This window comes from Danio rerio, chromosome 1, assembly GCF_052040795.2.
Source record: "Danio rerio strain M-AB ecotype USA chromosome 1, GRCz13ab, whole genome shotgun sequence".
Taxonomy (NCBI): Eukaryota; Metazoa; Chordata; class Actinopteri; order Cypriniformes; family Danionidae; genus Danio; species Danio rerio.
The window spans coordinates 2,483,971-2,507,684 of NC_141021.1; the positions used below are offsets into that span (position 1 = coordinate 2,483,971).

Below are 23,714 nucleotides of genomic sequence, written 5' to 3' on the forward strand. Positions count from 1 at the left end.
AGTTTCATAAAAGAATAAATTTGCATATGAAGATTGTTTAAAAAAATTGAAAGAACCTTTTGTGGAACAAAATAGATCAATGGATATTAAATGTTTAATAGTAATAAATTGTTATATTTTTATTAACACACAATGTTTTCAAGCCTTTTTAATAGTGTTTCTCAACACTAGATGGCATAAGAGCATTAATTGCTGTGATGTCAGGATGATAACACTATTAAGAGTTCTTTTTAACTTTAAAACATATTATAACATCTATCCATCCATCTATCTATCTATCTATCTATCTATCTATCTATCTATCTATCTATCTATCTATCTATCTATCTATCTATCTATCTATCTATCTATCTATCTATCTATCTATCTATCTATCTATCCATCCATTTATCCATCCATCCATCCATCCATCCATCCATCTATCTATCTATCTATCTATCTATCTATCTATCTATCTATCTATCTATCTATCTATCTATCTATCTATCTATCTATCTATCTATCTATCTATCCATCCATCCATTTATCCATCCATCCATCCATCCATCTATCTATCTATCTATCTATCTATCTATCTATCTATCTATCTATCTATCTATCTATCTATCTATCTATCTATCTATCTATCTATCTATCTATCTAACTTTCTCTCTGTCTATCTATATGTCTATCTATCTATCTATCTATCTATCTATCTATCTATCTATCTATCTATCTATCTATCTAACTTTCTCTCTGTCTATCTATATGTCTATCTATCTATCTATCTATCTATCTATCTATCTATCTATCTATCTATCTATCTATCTATCTATCTATCTATCTATCTAACTTTCTCTCTGTCTATCTATATGTCTATCTATCTATCTGTCTGTCTGTCCATTCATCCGTCCGTCCGTCCGTCTGTCTGTCTATCTATCTATCTATCTATCTATCTATCTATCTATCTATCTATCTATCTATCTATCTATCTATCTATCTATCTATCTGTCCGTCAGTCTGTCTATTATTTTTGTGTGTGTGCGTGTGAGAGAGAGAGAGAGTGAGAGAGAGTGTGTGTGTGAGTATGAGAGAGAGTGTGTGAGTGAGTGAGTGAGTGACGCTCCTCCAGTCTCTCGTAGGGAATCCCGCTCCACTTCCGTCATTCGGTTGTTAAACCTCCGCGAGCGCGCATCAATCACGGGACGGACGCGGCGGCCAGTCATCACACGTTCGCGCGCGAACCAGGCAAATCCTGACCTCATCACATCCGCGAGGGGCTCACAGGTGTATCCCGAACCGGTCGGTCTGTCCGCGGCTCGTTACCGGGAATACGGCGCGACATGGGAATGACACGAGTCCTGATCCTGCTGTACGCCGCTGTCGGTGAGTGAGTTTCCCGCCGGAACAACTGAACGTCAACCGTTAAACAACCAACGTTTTGTTTTATTGACGAAAAACAGCATTTCTGTCAGTCAGGAAATGTTCAGGTGTTTTGTCAGGTGACCTAAAACGTGTTTCATTTGACTAGTCAGTAATGTTAGTACTTAGAGATGGTGTCATGTCTCTTTTTACCTCTCTATCAGGCCCGGATTGGCTAATCGGGAGGACCGGGAGAATTCCCGGTGGGCCGGTCCGTTTTTTGGCCGCGAGGGCCGGTGTCCCTAGCTGCAGAATCTGTTGCTCTCAGCAGTCACACTTTTTAAATTTATTTATTTACTTGACCACAGCCTTTTTATTCATTATTTTACCGCAACTCTTCTCTTTTCATCTATTTTAATGATAATAAAAGTCAGTTGTGTCTCATAACTGAATACAGCTATTGTGGTCTAGCGGTTAACACGTTGGATTCTGACGCCGCGGACCCGGGTTCGATCCTCGTTAGAGTAACTTATTGTTTTCATTTTTATTGTTAAGACATATAATACTGTTAGGGTTGTTGAACATTTAAAGTTCTAAAGCAGCTGTTTTCTCAAAAAAACGTGATAGTGTAATTAGAAACTGATTTGGAAATGACCTTATTTTAATATAGTCAGTCGTGAACTGAGGTGGGCCGGTCTGAGGCTTAAAACTCCAGGGCTGAAAAGGTGTCCCACTCCGGCCCTGCTCTCTATCTATCTATCTATCTATCTATCTATCTATCTATCTATCTATCTATCTATCTATCTATCTATCTATCTATCTATCTATCTATCTATCTATCTATCTATCTATCTATCTATCTATCTATCTATCTATCTATCTATCTATCTATCTATCTATCTATCTATCTATCTATCTATCTATCTATCTATCTATCTATCTATCTATCTATCTATCTATCTATCTATCTATCTATCTATCTATCTATCTATCTATCTATCTATCTATCTATCTATCTATCTATCTATCTATCTATCTATCTATCTATCTATCTATCTATCTATCTATCTATCTATCTATCTATCTATCTATCTATCTATCTATCTATCTATCTATCTATCTATCTATCTATCTATCTATCTATCTATCTATCTATCTATCTATCTATCTATCTATCTATCTATCTATCTATCTATCTATCTATCTATCTATCTATCTATCTATCTATCTATCTATCTATCTATCTATCTATCTATCTATCTATCTATCTATCTATCTATCTATCTATCTATCTATCTATCTATCTATCTATCTATCTATCTATCTATCTATCTATCTATCTATCTATCTATCTATCTATCTATCTATCTATCTATCTATCTATCTATCTATCTATCTATCTATCTATCTATCTATCTATCTATCTATCTATCTATCTATCTATCTATCTATCTATCTATCTATCTATCTATCTATCTATCTATCTATCTATCTATCTATCTATCTATCTATCTATCTATCTATCTATCTATCTATCTATCTATCTATCTATCTATCTATCTATCTATCTATCGCTCTCCCGAATTAGGCTATTAGCCCCCATATTTATTTATATTAATATTTATATTGACATAATAGTCTTAATAACTGATTTCTTTTATTTTTGCCATGCCATGATGTCAGTACATAACATTTGACTATATTTAAAGATAATAATAATGACCTTAAAATGTTTTTTTTTTTTTTTTTTTTAAGTAAAACTGCTTTTATTCAAACTAAAATAAAACAAATAAGACTTTCTCTAGAGGAAAAAATATTATAGGGAATACTGTAAAAAATTCCTTGCTCTGTTGAACATCATTTGGGAAATTAAAGGGGGAAAAATCACTGGAGGGGTAGTCATTTTGGCTTCAACTATATATTTACTTATTAATTTTTAAGGATTATTATGGTTTATTATTATTTTGTTTACATTTTTTTCGTATTTATTTATTTGGTAAATGTATTGTTTATGATTTGCTATTGTAGTACAGTACATTTAGACTACTGTATAACCCATGGCACATTCTTTGTAAAACGTGCCTCTATTTATACCTCTGAAAGCACATTGTTGTGCATTTATCCTGATAACCTAAATAAACCTGTCCAAAAAAAAAAAAACATTAAGATGAACTATCATTAAAACAACGTGTTTCATTCAGTGACATCTCAATTAGCTGCTTTTGTTTGTGTCAAAAGACGACTTAAATCAACTGTATAAGCTTAATTACATTAGGTTGCAGTATTTAATGTGATTTTATGGGTCAGGTTGTGTCTAATTAAACCTCTCGATCATTAAAGAGTTGTTCTGCCTTGACATCTTGCTATTATTAGAGTTTGGTCTAATAATGTGAAGTAAAAAAACTTCAAAGCTAGCATTAAATGCATATAGCAGACTATAGATTTACATAAGAGGCTGCCTTGATGTCATACTGTAAATATCTCACAATAAGTATATTTATAAATAAATATAAGACTTTCTCCAGAAGAAAAATGAACACATTTCATAAATTATGTTTATTAAATGTGTTTTAATTAAACTTTTGTAATATAATAGGATTATTCTGCATTGGTTTTGTACTGTTATTAGATTTAAATGGTCAAAGCTTAATGTAAATAGCTTAAAGCAAGTACTGTACATATGCATGCATGTTGAAGTTTAGTCATGTTAAAGGTGAGCCATGCCGCTGTAAATCTTTATGTAATTGGTCTGCCCCTTCTAATTTGCATGGTCAAAAATTAATAGAAGCTTAGTCAGAGCTAAAGCCAGACAGATTCTGCAGACTCTTCTGATGTTTCTGTGTAGATTTTGTAAAAAAAAATCTGTGGATATTTGATAAAATAACAATAAATATATATATAAAAATTAAAGAATACATAAAAAATAAAATAATAATAATAAGTTTTATTGAAGGTTTGCAATCAAAATCCATGTAGATCCACTTGTTCGGTAAACAAAGTTACATCTATCAAGTAATACATACAATAAAAGACAGAAAATATTGCTTTAAAATGGTGTTGTATGTGATGTATTTAACCATTTGCATATTTTATAATAATAAACTGAAAATAATCAATAAATATATATTTACACACATTTAAATAAGTAAATATATTGGAAGATGAGCTCAAAAATCTGTGGAAATCTCCGGATATCTGTGGGCACAGACTTTGTGTTTGCCTATAGTCATAATAACATATGAAATAAGGTATTTGAGGATTATATCGGAATCATTATACAACTATTTCGGCTTGCTTTTCTTTTTAAAAATTAGGTAAAAGTGAATTTAAGTGTTTTAAAAAGTACAGAAATATGGCAGCATACATTATATTTATACACTATATAAATGCATTAATCATAATCATTTGCATACAGATGCATCAGAAGTGCAATGATTTCTTACAGTGGTCGGACTGGTAGTCTTTTTAGATTGACAATGACAATTAACATGACAAAAAGGTATCATGTAGCCTTTGACATGAATGGCATGTAACCTTAGACTTCTAAAACAAGGTCTGAGTTGAATTAAAAAGGTCTCATGTAAAAGGGAAACCATTGTTAGACTCTTAAAGATCCCTTTAATCACTAAATCTGTACAAGGTCATTAATGTACTGGAGTTTTAAACAAGCCTGAAACCAAAACACTGATCTGAGGAACCTGTAAAGAAACACTGAGAACTTAAATAATGAATCACCCAAGCTCCACAGACAAAACTGAGTGTACTGAACCTAAAATACTGCAAAGAGCTATTGAAGGACAGTTATTTTTAGATTGACAGTAAAAACAAAAACAAAAAAAAACATTTACGTCTGCTTTGCAAATTAAATGAGACCTAGAAAAATATGATAATATACGCTCACCGGCCACTTTATTAGGTACACCTTACTAGTACCAGGACCCCCTTTTGCCTTCAAAACTGCTTTAATCCTTCGTGGTATAGATTCAACAAGATACTGGAAATATTCCTCAGAGATTTTGCTCCATATTGACATGAGAGCATCACTTAGTTGCTGCATATTTGTTGGCTGCACAAAGGTGCTCTATTGGATTGAGAACTGGTGACTGTGGAGGCCATTTGAGTACAGTGAACTCATTGTCATGTTCAAGAAACCAGTCTAAGATGATTCACGCTTTGACATTGTGTGTTATCCTGCTGGAAGTAGCCATCAGAAAAAGGGTACACTGTGCTCATAAAGGGAACCTACTCAGGTAGGCTGTGGTGTTGACATGATGCTTAATTGGTACTAATGGACCCAAAGTGTGCCAAGAAAATATCCCCCACACCATTACACCACCACCAGCCTGAACCGTTGATACAAGGCAGGGTGGATCCATGCTTTCATGTTGTTGACAACCAAAAAATGTGACCCGACCATCCGAATGTGGCAGCAGAAATGTGCTGTGGTCTTCTGCTGCTGTAGCCCATCCGCCTCAAGGTTGGACGTGTTGTGTGTTCAGAGATGCTCTTCTGCAGAGCTCGGTTGTAACGAGTGCTTATTTGAGTTACTGTTGCCTTTCTATCAGCTGGAACCAGTCTGGCCATTCTCCTCTGACCTCTGGCATCAACAAGACATTTGCGCCCACAGAACTGCCGCTCACTGGATATTTTCCCTTTTTCAGACCATTCTCTGTAAACCCTAGAGATGGTTGTGCGTGAAAATCCCACTAGATCAGCAGTTTCTGAAATACTCAGACCAGCACGTCTGGCAACAACAACCATGCCTTGTTCAAAGTCACTTGAATCCCCTGTCTTCCCCATTCTGATGCTCGCTTTGAACTGCAGCAGATCGTCTTGACTATGTCTACATGCCTAAATGCATTGAGTTGCTGCCATGTGATTGGCTGATTAGAAATTTGCGTTAATAAGCAGTTGGACAGGTGTACCTAATAAAGTGGCCAGATGTTCTGTTTTATTTAAATATTAAATGTTAATGAAAATACATAAATATACATGTTTAAAGTAAAGATGTGTTTTGTGCAATACGAGGTTTGGATTTGGATTTGTGCAAGCATGCATTTGCATATGCATGTGTTTTGATGTGAACCTGTGCACTGTAAACAAAGATTATAACCATATTTTACTGCAGACAGGGAATGCATTTCATCTCCTCCCCCTTTTCTTCCTATTAGTTTATCATGTAGACTTCTCTCCAAAACACCGACTTCAAAGCAGGAAATTAAGAATTTGTGCTTTTCCCATGGACTTTGATTTGCTTTTTAAAACAGAGAGAGAGAGAGAGAGACAAAGAGTATATGGTGGAAATAACAGCGCATTTCTCCTGTGTCTTCCCCAGTTTTGAAGTTTCTCAGTAGTTCCTTCAGCTGAAAGCGTGTCAGGCTTTCAGGAGCTTTCTGTTAGAATGGAATATTTTAGGATAGTCTTTTTTCATTTAGTGTCATTTGCAAGTCTAGTGGGGTGAGAGTGACAGAGTTATCATTAGCATGGTGCTTCATTTGCATTTGTGGTCTTTTATGAAAGTGCCACGTGCTTTGAAGATAATCCTCGTAATCCCATTGTAAAGTGCCATATGCCAAACCATAGACATGTGCTTATGAAACTCAGAAATCAGGTTAAACACTCAGATGTGGTGTGATGTGACGTTAGATTGAATGCTAGATAATTAGTGCTGCGCTCTCACTTTTAGTCATGCAATCAATTCTGCGTTAACTGCACAAGTTAGCTTAAAGCAAAGGTGGCATGGTGGCTCAGTTGTTAGCATTGTCACCTCACAGCAAGAAGGTCGCTGGTTCAAGTCCTGTCAGGGCGTTTCTGTGTGGAGTTTGCATGTTCTCTCCGTGTTGGCGTGGGTTTCCCCTGGGTGCTCCGGTTTTCCACCACAGTCCAAACACATGTGCTATAGATGAACTGAATAAACTAAATTGGCCATAGTGAATGAGTGTGTATGGGTGTCTCCCAGTACTGGGTTGCAGCTTAGAGGTCATCCGCTGTGTAAAATATATGCTGGAAAAGTTGGTGGTTCATTCCACTGTGGTAACCTCTGAAATTGAGACTAAGCCGAAGGAAAATGAATAAATAAATAACTTTAACTAACACTAGCTTAAACTAGAAACTTAAATTGTAAACATCTAAATTTAATGATTTAAATCAAGTCTAAACGAATTGTTTATTATCACCAAATCAACTAAATAGTTATCAAATGTAATTTCTGTCAGGTAAAAATAAGGTTTCATATTACCACTATTTGCAGTGTAAATAACACCATGATTCACAAAAAAAAATCCCACCTTGTATTAATTCCTATTGCGAAACTAATTGGTTTATAAATTATCATTTATGTTTATTAATTCATTCCAAATGTAATGTTTTTTTTAAGAAACTAGAAAACAAAACAGAGAGCAAAAATACTGTAAAAACTATAATAAGGGCAAAATATGCTGTATGCTGATCAGAGAAAATCTGTTCTGTCATTACGTGGTTTAATTTGACAATTACAAATATTTTAATATTGTTTTATCATCTATACCTGTGTTTCTCAACCACATTCTTGGAGAACCACCAGCTCTGCGCATTTACCATGTCTTCTTAACCAAACACATCTGATTCAAAACTGAAAGACCTGTGATGGGTGTGACAGACAAAAGAAGATATCCAAAACATGAAGTGTTGGTTGGTGGTCCTCCAGGAATGTGGTCGAGAAACACTGATCTATACCGATGGTCTCAAACTCAATTCCTGGAGGGCTGCAGCTTTGCATAGTTTAGCTGCAACTCACACCTGCTTAATCGTCTCGAGCCTTGAACACCTTGATTAGATCCATCAGCTGTGTTTGATTAGGGTTGGAGAAAAAGTATGCAGAGCTGCGGCCCTCCAGGAATTAAGTTTGAGACCTATGATCTATATCAGATACATATATTAGAGACTTTTACACTTACAGTGTAGAAAAAATCATTAATAATTCACAAATAAATTTTCTACCTCTATTAGTTTGTTTCTTAAGTGAAAATATTGGTTTAACTAATTATATTATATTATATTATATTATATTATATTATATTATATTATATTATATTATATTATATTATATTATATTATATTATGTTTATTATGTCAAATAATATTAAACAATATTATATTATATTATATTATATTATATTATATTATATATTATATTATATTATATTATATTATATTATATATTATATTATATTATATTATATTATATTATATTATATTATATTATATTATATTATACTATATTATATTATATTATATTATATTATATTAAATGATATTATATTAAATGATATTATATTATATTATATTATATTATATTAAATGATATTATATTAAATGATTTTATATTATTTTATATTATATTATATTATATTATATTATATTATATTATATTATATTATATTATATTATATATATTATATTAAATGATATTATATTAAATGATATTATATTAAATGATATTATATTATTTTATATTATATTACATTATATTATATTATATTATATTATATTATATTATATTATATTATATTATATTATATTATATTATATTATATTATATTATATTTTACCTTTTGTAATGAGTTAAATCATATAAGAATGGCAAGTTACCCTGTCATCGTGAATAGAATAATAATAAATCACAATAAAAGCCTCACTTTGGATCGATTGCACTGTATTGTTTGGAAATATGCTCATTAAATGTTTTGTCAACACAATTTCATGTTGACATAATTGAACATGTATGTGGTATAAGGTCCAATCAATAACTCCATGTTGTTTTTGTTTGTTTAAGTTTTCCAGGTTTTTATTTTACTTACAGTTCCACCTTTTGTTGATTTTTACTGTAAAAATCCCTTTAAGTCCCTTTTTAATGTGTTTGAAAGAAACAAGAAAAAATACAGTAAAAACATTACTTTTTATTAAAAAAACATATTCATAGTAAATGCTGATCTTTTAAAAGACTTTCCAAATTAATGAGTTGTATTCATAAAAAGATCATCACTAATTATATTATATTATATTATATTATATTATATTATATTATATTATATTATATTATATTATATTATATTATATTATATTACCATTTGTAATTAGTTAAATCAAATGAAAATTGCAAGTTAACATATTCACTTTGTCATGGTGGATAAAATCATAATAATTCACAAGTAAATTTTATTTTTTAGATTTTTACTATAAAAGTCCATGGCATTTACTTATGTTTCTCAAGTCAAAATGTTTGGTATAACTAGGACCTTTTTAATGTGTTTGAAATAAACTAGGAAACAAAGCAAAATACAGTAAAAACAGTAAGATCAATTATTTTTATTACAAAACATTTCTATATGGTGTTCTGTTAAAATACTTTCCAAATTAATTGGTTGTATTAGTTAAAGAATAATTACTAATGTTTATTATATTATATTATATTATATTATATTATATTATATTATATTATATTATATTATATTATATTATATTATATTATATTATATTTAGTGTTGTAGATTTAATTCTGGTTAATCATGTAAATCATATTTAATCACATCCAAAATAAAAATATGTTTTGACGTGTGCATTGCGTATGTATATTTATTATATATATATATGTGATAAATGCACACACATAGATACAAAACTAAACAAAACTATTTTGTTACATAGATATTTTAATGTACATATATTTTGTATCATGCAAATATATTTTATATCTAAATATAAATAAACAATTTTTCAAACATATGCATGCATGTGTGTATTTATACATACATAATAAAAATACACACACTTATATTATGTCAACACAAACTTTTATTTTGGATGCATTGCAAGTTTTGCCCAGCAGTAATTATATTCTGTATATTTATTTATACCATTTTTAATGAATTAAATCAGAAAAAAAATGGCTAGTTACCATATTTACATTGTCATAGTGAATAAAATCATAATAAATCATGACAACATTTCCATATTATATGCTGAACTGTTAAAAGACCTTGCAAATTAATTGGTTGTATTCATAAAAGAGTCATTACTATTGTTTTTTGATTGTTTATAAAGTTTTTAAATTATTTAAATGATGAAAATTGCAGGTTTTCATAATAATAAATCACAATAAAAGCCTCACCTTGTATCGATTGCACTGTATCATTTGGAATTATACTCATTAAATGGTTTGCCAACACAGTTTCATGTTGACATAATTGAAAGTGTATTTGATATAAGGGCTGATCAATAACTCCCTGATGTGTTGTTGGTGTTTTCCAGGTTTATGCAGTTGCCGGTCGGTTTCGGTGTCTGGGGGCCCTTTGCTCCGGGTGGAGGGCCAGCCACTGTCCATCCGCTGTGATGTGTCCGACTATGAGGGCCCCAGAGAGCAGGACTTTGAATGGACTGTAACACGAGAAACAAAAACCATCAACGTGATCTCCACATTCGATCCTGCATTCTCAGACCGCTCTCTACAGGACCGCATAAAGACCGGCGACATTAGCATAGCACGACTTGCGGACAATGTAGTGGAACTGAGGATTCAAGAGGCTCAAATTAGCGACAGCGCCACCTATCGATGCAGTACTCCAAGCACAGACTCGGTGATAAGCGGAAACTATGAAGCATCTGTTCAGCTGCAAGGTTAGTTGAAGTTGAAGCTGTATGATACTGGAAAAATCCAAGTGGTGCTCGCTGCAGAGCCATTTGGGCGAGCTGAGCTCCAGCGAGGGGGAGCTTGAGCTTGAGCTCCACCTTTTTTGGACTTCTTCTACGAGTGATGTCACTGGGGGTAGGGTTAGGGGTGGGGTTGGTGTACGCATTAAAACAGCTGACAGGAGGCAGAGCGAGAGCTCATGCTCCCCCTCGCTGGAGCTCAGCTCTGCTCAAATGGCTCTGCAGCGAGCACCCTCTCGAAAAATCTGACATTGCGATGTTTTGTTTTGTCTAGGGCAGTGGTTCCCAACCTTTTTCTTAGGGGCCCCCCCCATGAGCATATACAAACATTGGAGCCCCCCCACCATTAAAATTCACACTCACACACACATATGTACTATATATATATATATATATATATATATATATATATATATATATATATATATATATATATATATATATATATATATATATATATATATATATACTGTATGTGTGTGTTTGTGTAATATTTATATATAATATGTATAGAAAATATAAATTAATCAGTTTTAACTTGTCTAAAAACCAAAATTTAGGTAGGCTTTGTCATACTGTTTAATCTTTTTCTTCGCCTCTGAAGAATCACTGCATTTACGTCTCTCTGCCGATTTTGTTTTGATTTTGCCTTTACGACACGTTGACAAGCACATTGCGTGAGTGAGCAAAATTTAAATAATTATTTAAAGTTATTTATTTTAATTATTTTTACTATTATGTTGGAATTTTAAGCATGTGTTTTGATATATATATATATATATATATATATATATATATATATATATATATATTGGTACTTAAAAATACATATATAATAGTAGGGCTGCTCGATCTTGGGAAAAATCATAATCACGATTATTTTGGTCATAATTGTAATCACGATTATTCAAAACGATTATCAAAATTATTTGCGCTCCTGAGAATTTTTTTTTTATATAAATATCTCCCAAATTATGTTTAACAGAGCAAGGAATTTTATCAGTATTTCCTATAATATTTTTTCTTCTAGGCTAATTTGTTTTATTTTAGCTAGAATAAAAGCAGGTTTAAATATTTAATTTAAGGTCAATATTATTAGCCCCCTTAAGCAATATATATTTTTGATTGTCTGCAGAAGAAACTACTGTTATACAATCACTTGCCTTATTACCCTAATTAAGCCTTTGAACTGCACTTTAATCTGAATGCTTGTATTTTAAACAAAATCTAGTAAAATATTATGTACTGTCATCATAGCAAAGATAAAAGAAATCTGTTATTAGAAATGAGATATTAAAACTATTATGTATAAAAAAAAAAACTTCTTTCCATGAAACAGAAATTGGGAGGAAAAGGGTTGCTAATATTTAGGAAGGCTAATAATTCTGACTTCAAGTGTTTACATACAGTTATTTTCCACCCTGCAAAGGAAAGAGAAATAAATACAATAGAATAAAAATATTAAACAAACTGTGCTTTAAGCATCTTCACTGTAAGAAAAACACTTTAGCTACAGCAGTTCTTCAGTCAAGACTAGTGAGGGATTTTCTTGTTGTTTGATTAATAATCATAGAAACAGGCGGCAGCAGGAATATTTCTCACTGTCTCTTTGGTTTCTCTTTCACGTGTCTTTTGATTCTCAACTCGTTTGTTTATTACACAAATGAGGGTTAATATAAATAATCACTAAACACCGCGTTTTGACACCTATTTGACCATTAAAGTGCTCACGTTAATGACTTTAGATGTCTGCGCTCCTCTGCTCGTCTCAGAGTGCGAATGAGCGAATGCTGACCGGCCGCATGATTCTGACTGAGTGTGCTTGCTGCACACACACATAAGCACGCGCTCGTCCGCGCTTTTAAGAGCAACACGTGTACAACTAGAAAGGTGGCAGTATATGATGCAATAATCGTTTATCTCGATTAATGCTTTTTTATAGTCGTTTGAAATCTAATTCGGATTTTCGATTAATTGTACAGCCCTATATTATAGTGGAGCATTTTATGCCTTTTTCTACCTCAACACTTATCCTCTCCCGCGCCCCCCTTGTGAACTCTGTTGGGAACCACTGGTCTAGGGCTGCACGATATTGGATATTGCAATATTTTTTTCTTCAATAAGTAATGCAGTATAATTACAGTTTCACAAGATGGTTTGAATAGCTCTATTTGTTTTGCTGGTAGTGAAACAGTATTCAGGTACAGAAATTAAATATTCACAATGCAAAAAATGCTTTTTTTACTTTGCTTTGTCTCGTTTTTAGTCAAAATATCTCAAATTCTTAGATTAAGCCAAAACAGGGACGATTTTAGTATTTACATTTTAGGGGGGCTCAGCTTCTTATAAGGTAAAAAAATAAAAAATAAAAAATAAATATGTATTTCATGAACTTTTTAGATCGCTTTAGTACAATTTGTGTATGATAATAGACATGCACAATATGTGTCTTTTTTTTGTAAAGAAATAATACATATGCAGTCATAAACATGTATTGAGAGCTAATATGACAGTGATTTGATGCTTTACGAAAGTTGGAGACGCCTTTACCAATATCAAAATGCTTTTGTAAACACCTAGTTATTCTTTACACCAATAAAAAAAGCAGCTACTATAATAAAGAAAATCTTTTCTAAATGTAGAACTAAATACATTGATTTGCATTGAAATACATGATGAATACTCTTGACACATGAAAGTGTAAAGCCTGCAGCTCACAACACATGTGGAAGGTTATTGCGTGTCATATTTAACAAACTGTTTACTTCTAATTTAATGTAATTTTGCTCGCATAGAGAATTGAATATTAATCAGATGATGTCATCATTACGCTGCTGTGCCTTCAGCCAATCGTTGCATTTCTGATCGTGATTTCGAGGATTGATAGATCTGTCCTGAGTTCATCCAGACATTTTAAGCTGATTTGCGAACTTGTTTGAAGAACGAAATTAGCGAGAGATCAGTTATCAAGATTAAAAGATCCAGGATCTGCCAAATCATCTTACATCATTTAAGCGAGGTACGAAGAACAGACCCCTGATCTAAACTAATTAAACTAAAAACCTCAAATTTATACAGGGGAAAACACTCAAACTAATCTAACAAAAATCAATCTAAACTAAAACAAACCTAACCAGAATATCATAAGGCTCAGTTTAGAATCACACAACAACCATCAGAGCATTTACTTAAAGCCAACGAAGTTGACTAATTGAACCCTATAGTAAAATATTGGTAAAAAGCATAATAAAAAAGGTGTGCATGCAAAGCATTAGTTGATTATAATAATGTTGATGTGTTCATGAGCTCTTTTGCAGTGTTTTTTTTTTTTTTTTGTCTGTGGACTAGTAAGACACTCTGAATGCCAGCAGCCTTCATTATGCAAAATCCACTGGGTTAATGATGTTATCATTATCATTAGTTCGTGAGCACCGACTGAACATGCTGGAATTAGTGTAATCACTGCAGATTTGTGTAAGAACCCACAGGACATGTAAAACATCCCAATTGTTTCTCCATGCATCAATGAAACTCAATTTAAATAGAAGTTTTTGCTGAGAATAATAAAGCACAGTTATCTTATCGGTGTCTCTGAGTGCACGCATATTTCCATATTTTTCATAATGCTCCCATGCATGTTCAAAAGGTTGGAGCTGATATTAATATTACTTTTAAATTCTTGCTGCACAGCTAATGCTTATTTATTTTTAGATGCACGAAAGGCAACATTAAAACTACATGTCGACGTGTTAAATAATCAGGAGGATGTTTAAAATGTTTTATTTAAAGTAGGATTCTTTTAAGTCTGTATTTTTAAAGATCCAGGATCTGCCAAATCATCTCAGATCATTTAAGTGAGGTACGAAGAACAGACCCCTGATCTAAACTAATTAAAGATCTCAAATTTACACAGGGGAAAACACTCAAACTAAGATAATGCTTATGCTTATTAGCTAATGCTTATTTATTTATTTGCTAAATACATTTTAGATGCATGAAAGGCAACATGAATTGAACACTGTTGCAAGTAAATCAAAAATCGAAGACTCATTTTTTCCATTGCAAAAGCTGTGATAATAGCACAATACATAAAACCTACAGCTGTATTAAGTCTACAATGAGAGTAGTCGGCATTGAACATAATTGAAGACTGTTTGCTGATCAGCTTGAAGCCTAATAATGATGTCAACTTCTTGCATTCACTGACTGTTAAGGCATTTCTGAGGTCTGCAGGGTTTGTCTTCGCATTTCCGCTCTCAGCAGGATAAACTGTAGATTAGCAGCGTTCCCGGGCTGCACACAAGATGATGAACGCTAGCACTCATGCTAACTACCGACTGTCAGGTGCTGCGCTTCCTCCTGTCCGTCGGTTTGTGCTGTTAAACTGACTGAAGGGATCTGGCAGACTCCATCAGCACCAGCAGAGCGTTAGTCCAGCTCATATCACACATTCATTCATAACCTCAGCATTTAAAGAGACAGTTCACATGATATAATTTTTTTTATCCTTTTTTTTTGTCATTAGGCCTGTCATGATATCTATTTTTTGTTGTATGATATATTGCACCAAAATATATCGCGATGAACGATATTATTATATATTTATCTCATTATATAATGCCAGAATCACAATATCATCACGATGCAAGTACACTCTTCCAAAGAACACATCTTATTTTATCAACCCGGGCTCATTGTGGAAACGTAGCCCTGCGGACGTTTCTGCGGACCGCGATTTACGTCCTGGGAGGTACGTATTCGAGCATTTTTTTGTTTTTGCGGATCCGCGAGAGGCCGCTGTGCCCGCTTTTTGTGTGCCGTCTCGAGTGGGCGCCTCTCGGGAGCGCGCAGCGTTCACGCTCGCGCCGTTCTCGCGCGAAAAGCCGCCGGATCAAAAAAAAAAAAAAAGCAAAAGCCCTCGTCTTCGATTTCGACCGCGTTTTCGGGTCCCGCCACATTCTCGCCCTTATTTTCCGGATTCCGTTTTTCGTCTTACCTGATTTCCGGAACCTGCTGTTCCCCGGACTCGATCCCGGTCGTCGTCCACCGCGGCTGGCTCCGGCTCCTCCTCCTCCTCCGGGGCCTCCGCTCCGCCCTCCACTTGGAGGCGAGCCGTCGGCCGGTGAGCGCGAAGAGGAGGGGCGAAGCGGCGCCACACCGCCCCGCGGCGTTCGCTCGAAAAAAAACAAATGCGGCCTTTACGTACCTCCGGTCACGTAAATCACGGTCTCCAGAATCGTCCGCAGGGCGATTTCCAGAATGAGCTTGGGTTGTATGTTATTCTTAAGCATTCATTAAATAATTCATTTTCTTGTCGGCTTAGTCCCTTTATTAATCAGGGGTCGCCACAGCGGAATGAACCGCCAACTTATCCAGCACATTTTTACGCAGAAGATGCCCTCACACACACACACTCATACACTATGGACAATTTACCCTACCCAATTCACCTGTACCGCATGTCTTTGGACTGTGGGGGAAACCGTAGCACCCAGAGGAAACCCACATGAATGCAGGGAGAACATGCAAACTCCACACAGAAACGCCAACTGAGCCGAGGCTCGAACGAGCAACCCAGCGACCTTCTTGCTGTGAGGCAACAGCACTACCTACTGCGCCACTGCTTCGCCCTATTCTTAAGCATATTTAATTTAATTAAAGCCATTTGAACAATGTAATAATGAGGCATTGGAATCAGCATATGAAAAAGCATATCCTAAATCAATAAATGAGGCTGCGATATCTGCTACCAGATATATTTTTTAGATGTCAGACACCCACATGAAAATTTACTATAGTAATTAATAGTAAAAACCGTAGTGTTTTTAACCATACTGACACCTACAATAAAGATGTTGCACAATCAGCTTACTGTAAATGTTGCTAGGGATTGGTGTTTATGTATGGGGCGATATATATATTGCATCACCAAAAATGATTGAGGTCATGTCCATGTGTTGTGCCATAAGTTCATATATTGATTATTGTGAAAGGTTTTCATGTCATTGTCTTCTTGTCTATGTGAGATTTGGGCGTGCAGTTCATCATAGTTTATTGTGATATAGAAAGTTAAGTTTTAATAACAGTTGCACATAGAGTTTTCATCCAGAACATTTGTTTCCACATGATTTCTAATCTGATGGTTGAACTTGTTGGTCCGGTTCTGTCACTGGTGAATAATGTGCGTGTGGTTTGAACCCTCAGACATAACGTCGGCTTTTATTGTGTCAGACTCACTATTGTATCTTTACACAAATGCTCTGTGTTTTGTTTCATTTTTAATGTATGTCTATTAGAGTTAGAGTTTAAAGGTTGTGTGATGATTGTTCAGTGGTATTTCCTGCTGTATGATTACTGTATTCATTGACAGTAAGGTGTGTTAAAGCAAACACTGTATTTATTTTGTATATGTCCATTTTGTTTACAGCAGTTACAACAATTGGTTTTTGGTGACAATAATTGGAGTCTGAGTTCAGATTTGTTTATTTTAAAAATAAGATTTGTAATATATATATTTTTTTAAATCTTATGTTTTAATGTTTTTAAATTCATTGTAAAGAAATGTTAATTAACAAAAGAAAAAAATCATGAATATACACTGAAAAAAAATCATCATTAGATTAACCTAATTTATTTTAAGGTAATGTAAGTGGTTGCAAACACTTTATATGGGCTGACTTTAAACAAACAAAAAATGTAGTACTGTTCAACGTAATTTATTTGTTTAAATTCAGCCTGTATAAAGTGTTTGCAACCACTCACATAAAAATAAATTCAGTAAATACAATGAATCATTTTTTTTTCAGTATAATTTGAGTTGTGTTTTAAATAGAAGAGGAAACAAACTTGTGTATTAAAAATATTAAATTGTAAGATAAAAAAATGGGTGTGTTCCTGTTAAAACGTGAACCTGTTTATTTTATTTAGTGAGGTTGTATTCAATTATGGACAATAAAGTATCAAAATGATAATAAAATATTTAAAAATAAATACTTTGAATCAACAGTAAATCCTGATATTGTGTTAGATATAGGTATAAAAGATATGAAGCAGCACAACAGTTTTCAACTTTGATAATACTCTGAAAACTGAAAAGTCTGCATTAAATGGCAAGGATAATATATATATATATATATATATATATATATATATATATATATAAATAAGTAACTTTAATTTTAAATTGTACAAATATTGTTTTTACTGTATTTCTGTACACTGTAAGTCAAAACATGAAGCCTGTGTGAGTTGAAGAGAGTAATGTGCTGAACATTTATTTATGTGAAGTTTATTTATAAACTAATTTCGAGAGGATCACAGGCTTATGATTGATTGCAGCTGGTCCCGCATTAGCTAAAACATCATCCACCAATCAGATGATTCCTAAATCACTATAAATAACTAGAGTATCTTACCTTAGCCATCTTCGTCTTGAAGAATCAACCCCCCACCTCCACCCCTACTCCTTCCTCCTTTACTTGGCAGGGTGGCACGGAGGCCCAGTGGTTAACACTGTTGCCTCACAGCAAGCATGTCACTGGTTCAGATCCTACCTGGCCAAGTTGACATTTTTGTGTGGAGTTTACATACTCTCCCTGTGTTTGCGTGGGTTTTCCCTTGGCTCTCCGGTTTCCTCTCACAGGCCAAAAACATGTAACATGAGTAAATTGACCAAACCAAATCAACACTACAGACGAGCGATTAATCAGCAATATTTTTCTACATAGTTATTCATAATTTGCATGCACTAGTAACAAGCAGGGGAGTTCTCGAGACCTACCTGAGCTCAAACTACCCTCTTGCCCTGCAAACGGGTGGAAGCCCCGGGCTCGAGGATCGCATCAGCTCAGGGCTCTCTCACTTTTTATTTATTAAAAAACTACAAAACAGCAGCATTGATGATGATGATGATGATGATGATGATGATGATAAATAATTAAATATTATTACCTTCAATAATTCATAACTAAGCAGCAAATTATTGCATTAGAAGAATTTCTGAAGGAGATGTGACACTGAAGATGTAATGATGCTGGCGATTCACATTTGCATCAATTAAAAAGGGGTATTCATATTTCTCAATACTACTGTTTTTACTGTATTTTTGTTTAAATAAATATGAGCAAAAATAGTGCAAGTACACTGTTAAAAGCGATTAGTTAAGACTGAATAATAATAATATTTCTGCCTCCAGCTGTAGTGTCCCTGACTGATCTATATCTCTTCTTCCTCTCTAGTTGTTCCCAACACTCTGATTGTGGCTCCAGATCCTCCGACGCCTGTGGTTCCTGAAGGCGGATCCATCAGGCTCCAGTGCAGCGTCTCGCGGAGCTTCATCCCGGGCATTTTTCTTTCCATAACCTGGTCAGTGAAGAACCGCTCATCTCTCCTGGAGGACCTGCTGACGTTCGGCCCGGATATGAGTGTGACGGTGGACACCGTATCCTCTCAGCGCTACACAGATGGTGGGATGCGATTGGAGATGGGAAACGGAGTCTCGCACAGTCTGGTTCTCTCTGGAGTGACGCAGGCTGATCAGGGCCTGTATATGTGCACCGCCAGCTTGTGGACCAGAGAGCAGGGGATCTGGAGCCGCATTCAGGAGAAGAGCATGGAGATGGGGGACGTTACGGTCACACCTGCTGGTCAGTTACTAAGCCTACAGTACATAGAGAGCAACATTAGCTATTTCATTAGCTATTAGGTCACGTGACCATGACAAAATGGCAGATGTGGCATTTCCGAGTTTCATTCGTACGGCTCACATTCATACTATAGACCTTTTTCTTGGAATGCAAAAGTACCCATAATGCTTTGCGTGTATACGCAAGGAGATTGCGAAGAACTTCCGGTCGGCAGCTGATGCGTGTTAACAGTCACATTTGGACAGCTTTGAAACGATAGTTTTAGTCTATTTTACCTGCTTTTATCCTCTTTGAACTAATACTGTTGTCCATCAGCAGCATCTCCTGGACTGATCATTTAAAGAAATGTGATCTAATAGGATGGAAAACAGCTGCTGTGAGGCGTTTTCCCCTCATTGTCAGACGGCATCTTCTGCAGTTTAAATGAAGCCTCGTCGTCGCTAAAGTCAACATTTTCTCTTTATTTCAAATATATAACCAGCCCAAACTAATGTAGTTCAGCAAAATGTTTGACACACACACACGTAGCCTGTACTGTGCCACTGACACACTGATTTAATAACTGTGACAAAGGGAAAATATAGGCTAGTGTCATTTCGAAATGACAGAAAAACACAAACCGTGGTGAAAACAACACACGAAATAAAAGACAAACGGCTCGCGATTAGAATGAACAGCAAATCAGCAGCAGAGGATCAATAACAGACTTTTATTGCTCATTTTTGTAAATTGCACTACTTTCATACCTGTTAAGTTTCATGCCAGTACTCTGGTTTGCTCTCTCTCTCTCTCTCTGTGTGTGCGTGTGTGTGTGTGTGTTAAAGAGCCGCTGAGCTAACAGCTGACAGGCCGGGAACTCACACACACTGTATTTCTGACGGCAGACACGTGAACTAGGAGAATGTTTTTCTCGTATTTCTGACGCGCTTGAACCACATGTGACAGATTATAACGGCTTTAACACACACATTTCTAAGTTGTGTGTCACAAAAACACTCTGTTGTGCCCAGTTGTACACGCTGTAAACGGAAGATTTTAGCATTCTACCGGAAGACGCTGGTCGATATGGCGCCCTCCATGCAGCAGCCATGAAAAAAGGTCTATATAGAACGCACTTTTTCTATTGGTCGAGTAGTACAATGGTTCTCAAAGTGGGGGTCGGGACCCCCCGAGGGGTCGCGGGACAATGAAGGGGGGGTCGCCTGTTGATTTCCAAAAATCTATTAAACCATAAGTATTACCATGTTTCATCCATAACCTACTGAAGAGAAAAAAATGGTCGTTTATACCATATATAGTTACTATAGTAGCTTATAGTTACTACTTCTACTGGATTGGAACCCCTGGGGTATTAAATTTATATTAAAATTATTAAAATTATATAAAAATTATTATTAAAATTATTATTATTATTAAAATTATATTAAAGACACAGCAATAGTGTCAGATGCAGCAGATTTCATAACACCCGGTTAAACTTTATGGCCCATTTACAGCTCTCATACATTAAAAAAATTAAAAGAAGAATAGACTTGGGTCCATTGGTGTGTGTGCGCCATTGCATGCAAGGTTTCTGTATTTATGACCACCTCAGAGGATATTGGGGGTCGCGAGTCACTGGCATTGTCATTTTGGGGGTCACGGCCTGAAAAGTTTGGGAACCCCTGGAGTAGTACATTTAAATTCAAATGCAGCACCTACTGAGTAGTAGGCGAATTTAGACACAGCCTCAGTGTTTAGTTGATGAATGTTTTGGAAACAGGTGAAGACGGATTGATCAACATTTAGCAAAAGCTCACCACATTATCAAACATTTTAGTGGAAAAAAAATTATAATTAAAGCAGGAGGAAGTGTTTTTTGGCTCAACGTAATACTTTTCATTTGTTTAACTGTGTTAAATTGTGGGAAAGATCTTGATTAATGCGTATGCTGTGAAATAATCTGATTTAATACAGTTACCGTTATATAATTTGCTTAGATGATCGTCCAACAAAAGAGTGCGATATCTCTCATTTGAGGGAGAACTAGATTGAAGTAGTTGTGATTATGCTTGTGTAAGTGTTTCAGAGTCCCCCTTGAGAGGAGCAGAGATGAGCTTTTGTCTGGTTTCATCCTGTTTAATGTCTTCAGACCTTTCTCACAAACCAGGCTGTTTGACTTTTCATTGCTGCTGAAATTCCTGCCTGGTTACCATATATACTGTCAATGTTACTGCAGGCTTTTAATTAAAATCAGGCCGTCTGGAGCTCTAGAGCACCAGCTAACACACATTATTACACAAACTCTCTGAGTCTTTGTGCTGTCTGACACTGTAGCTTAAAGATGCACAGAGATTATAAAGTATTAAATGCTTGTAAATGTGCTGAATATCACGATATTCATGAGCAGAAGTCATTCAGAGGTTACTTCATTTCAGTTTAGTTAGTCTGTTGATCACCTAAATCAAAATCGTCATGTTAGAACTTGTGCAACATAGTTATTAGATATGATGCTCTTTTTTATTTTATTTTTATTTAATTTTGCTATGAAAAAAAATACATTTTTAATAATATTTGTTGTCAATGAGAACTGGTGTTAATAACATTTGACATATACAATATTGCTATTTTTAAATGCAATTAACTTATTTATTTACTGTTATTAGCCTTATTTAGAACAATAATTTTAATGATGATAATAATAATATTTTAGAAATGTGCTTTTGTCATTTTTAGTTAATGTTTTTGTTTTGAAATATTACTTTTTACCTTTAATTTATTTCTATACATTTGTTTATGGTATTAATTGTAATATTTAAAACTTATTTTATTTTATTTATTTGCGAAGGCATATTTCTAATTTAAAAATGTAATTTATTTATGTTTTATACATTTTTTATTCCAAATCAACATTTCACTGTATTTATTTATATTTAGGATAATGTTCCCATTCCTCTTTCCTACATAAGATCATGTAAATGCATTATAATTAATAATTGTATTTTTATATATAGTTTTAGATTACAATAAAACATTATGTCAAAATGATTTGGCATACTAACAATGTTGATGTTTTTGGTAAGGATTAATTATTTATTTATTATATTTAATTTTTACTGTTGTTAACTTTATTAACAAACAACAACAATAATAATAATGATATAAATAATAATAATAATAATAATGTGCTTTTTATTTATTTTTTTTAGTTATGGCACTATTTGGCTTATATATATATATATATATATATATATATATATATATATATATATATATATATATATATATATATATTCATTTTATATATATATAATTATTATTATTATTATTATTATTATTAATTGTATTATTATATTTTTCAATTCTATTTTTATGTGTGTGTGTGTGTGTGTGTGTATATATATATATATATATATATATATATATATATATATATATATATATATATATATATATATATATATAATTATTATTATTATTAATTGTATTATTATATTTTTCAATTCTATTTTTAGAATCTTCTCTTCATATTTTATTCCATTTGCATTTAATTGTAAATAATTATTTTAGCAATGTTGTTGTCAATTTATTATTATTTTAATGTTTATATAGTCATTATTATTAGATAAATATTTTATATTTTTAAATATTTTTTAAATAATATGTTCATTTATGTTTTTATTTTAATTAAACTGTTTTAGACATTTAAAGTTGCAAATTCCAAAAACTTAAATAAAATAAGTTTGAAATCTCATCATTAATAGCACTATATTAAAGTTGAGCAGTAATGTACAAAAATATGACTAAACATTACAAATTAACAAACTATTATTATTTAAATGTTATTATTATTATTATTATTATTGTTATTATTATTATTATTATTATTATTAGGTTAAGGCATAAATATTTGGCCTAACAAATTTAATATAAAATATATTGCATAATAATAATAATAATAATAATAATAATAATAATAATATAATAATAATAGTAATAATAATATTAAGTTGTAGCATAAAATATTTGGCATACAAAATAAAATAAAAATATATATTGATT

At 33.3% G+C, this 23,714-nt stretch overlaps 1 protein-coding gene across 2 annotated transcripts in view; it reads left to right on the forward strand.

Moving 5' to 3' along the window:
- The first annotated feature begins 1,143 nt into the window (after window positions 1-1,143).
- The window catches only part of ptgfrnb (prostaglandin F2 receptor inhibitor b), a 68,683-nt gene continuing 46,112 nt past the window's right edge, over window positions 1,144-23,714 (forward strand). For both annotated transcript variants that reach the window (XR_015476067.1, XM_087236611.1), the window contains exons 1-3: window positions 1,144-1,365; window positions 10,630-10,995; window positions 19,266-19,673. Coding sequence is in view for 1 of the 2 variants with exons in the window: in XM_087236611.1 (XP_087092737.1) it covers window positions 1,323-1,365; window positions 10,630-10,995; window positions 19,266-19,673 (817 nt within the window). In the remaining variant the exon portion in view is untranslated. The remainder of the gene's footprint in view (window positions 1,366-10,629; window positions 10,996-19,265; window positions 19,674-23,714) is intronic.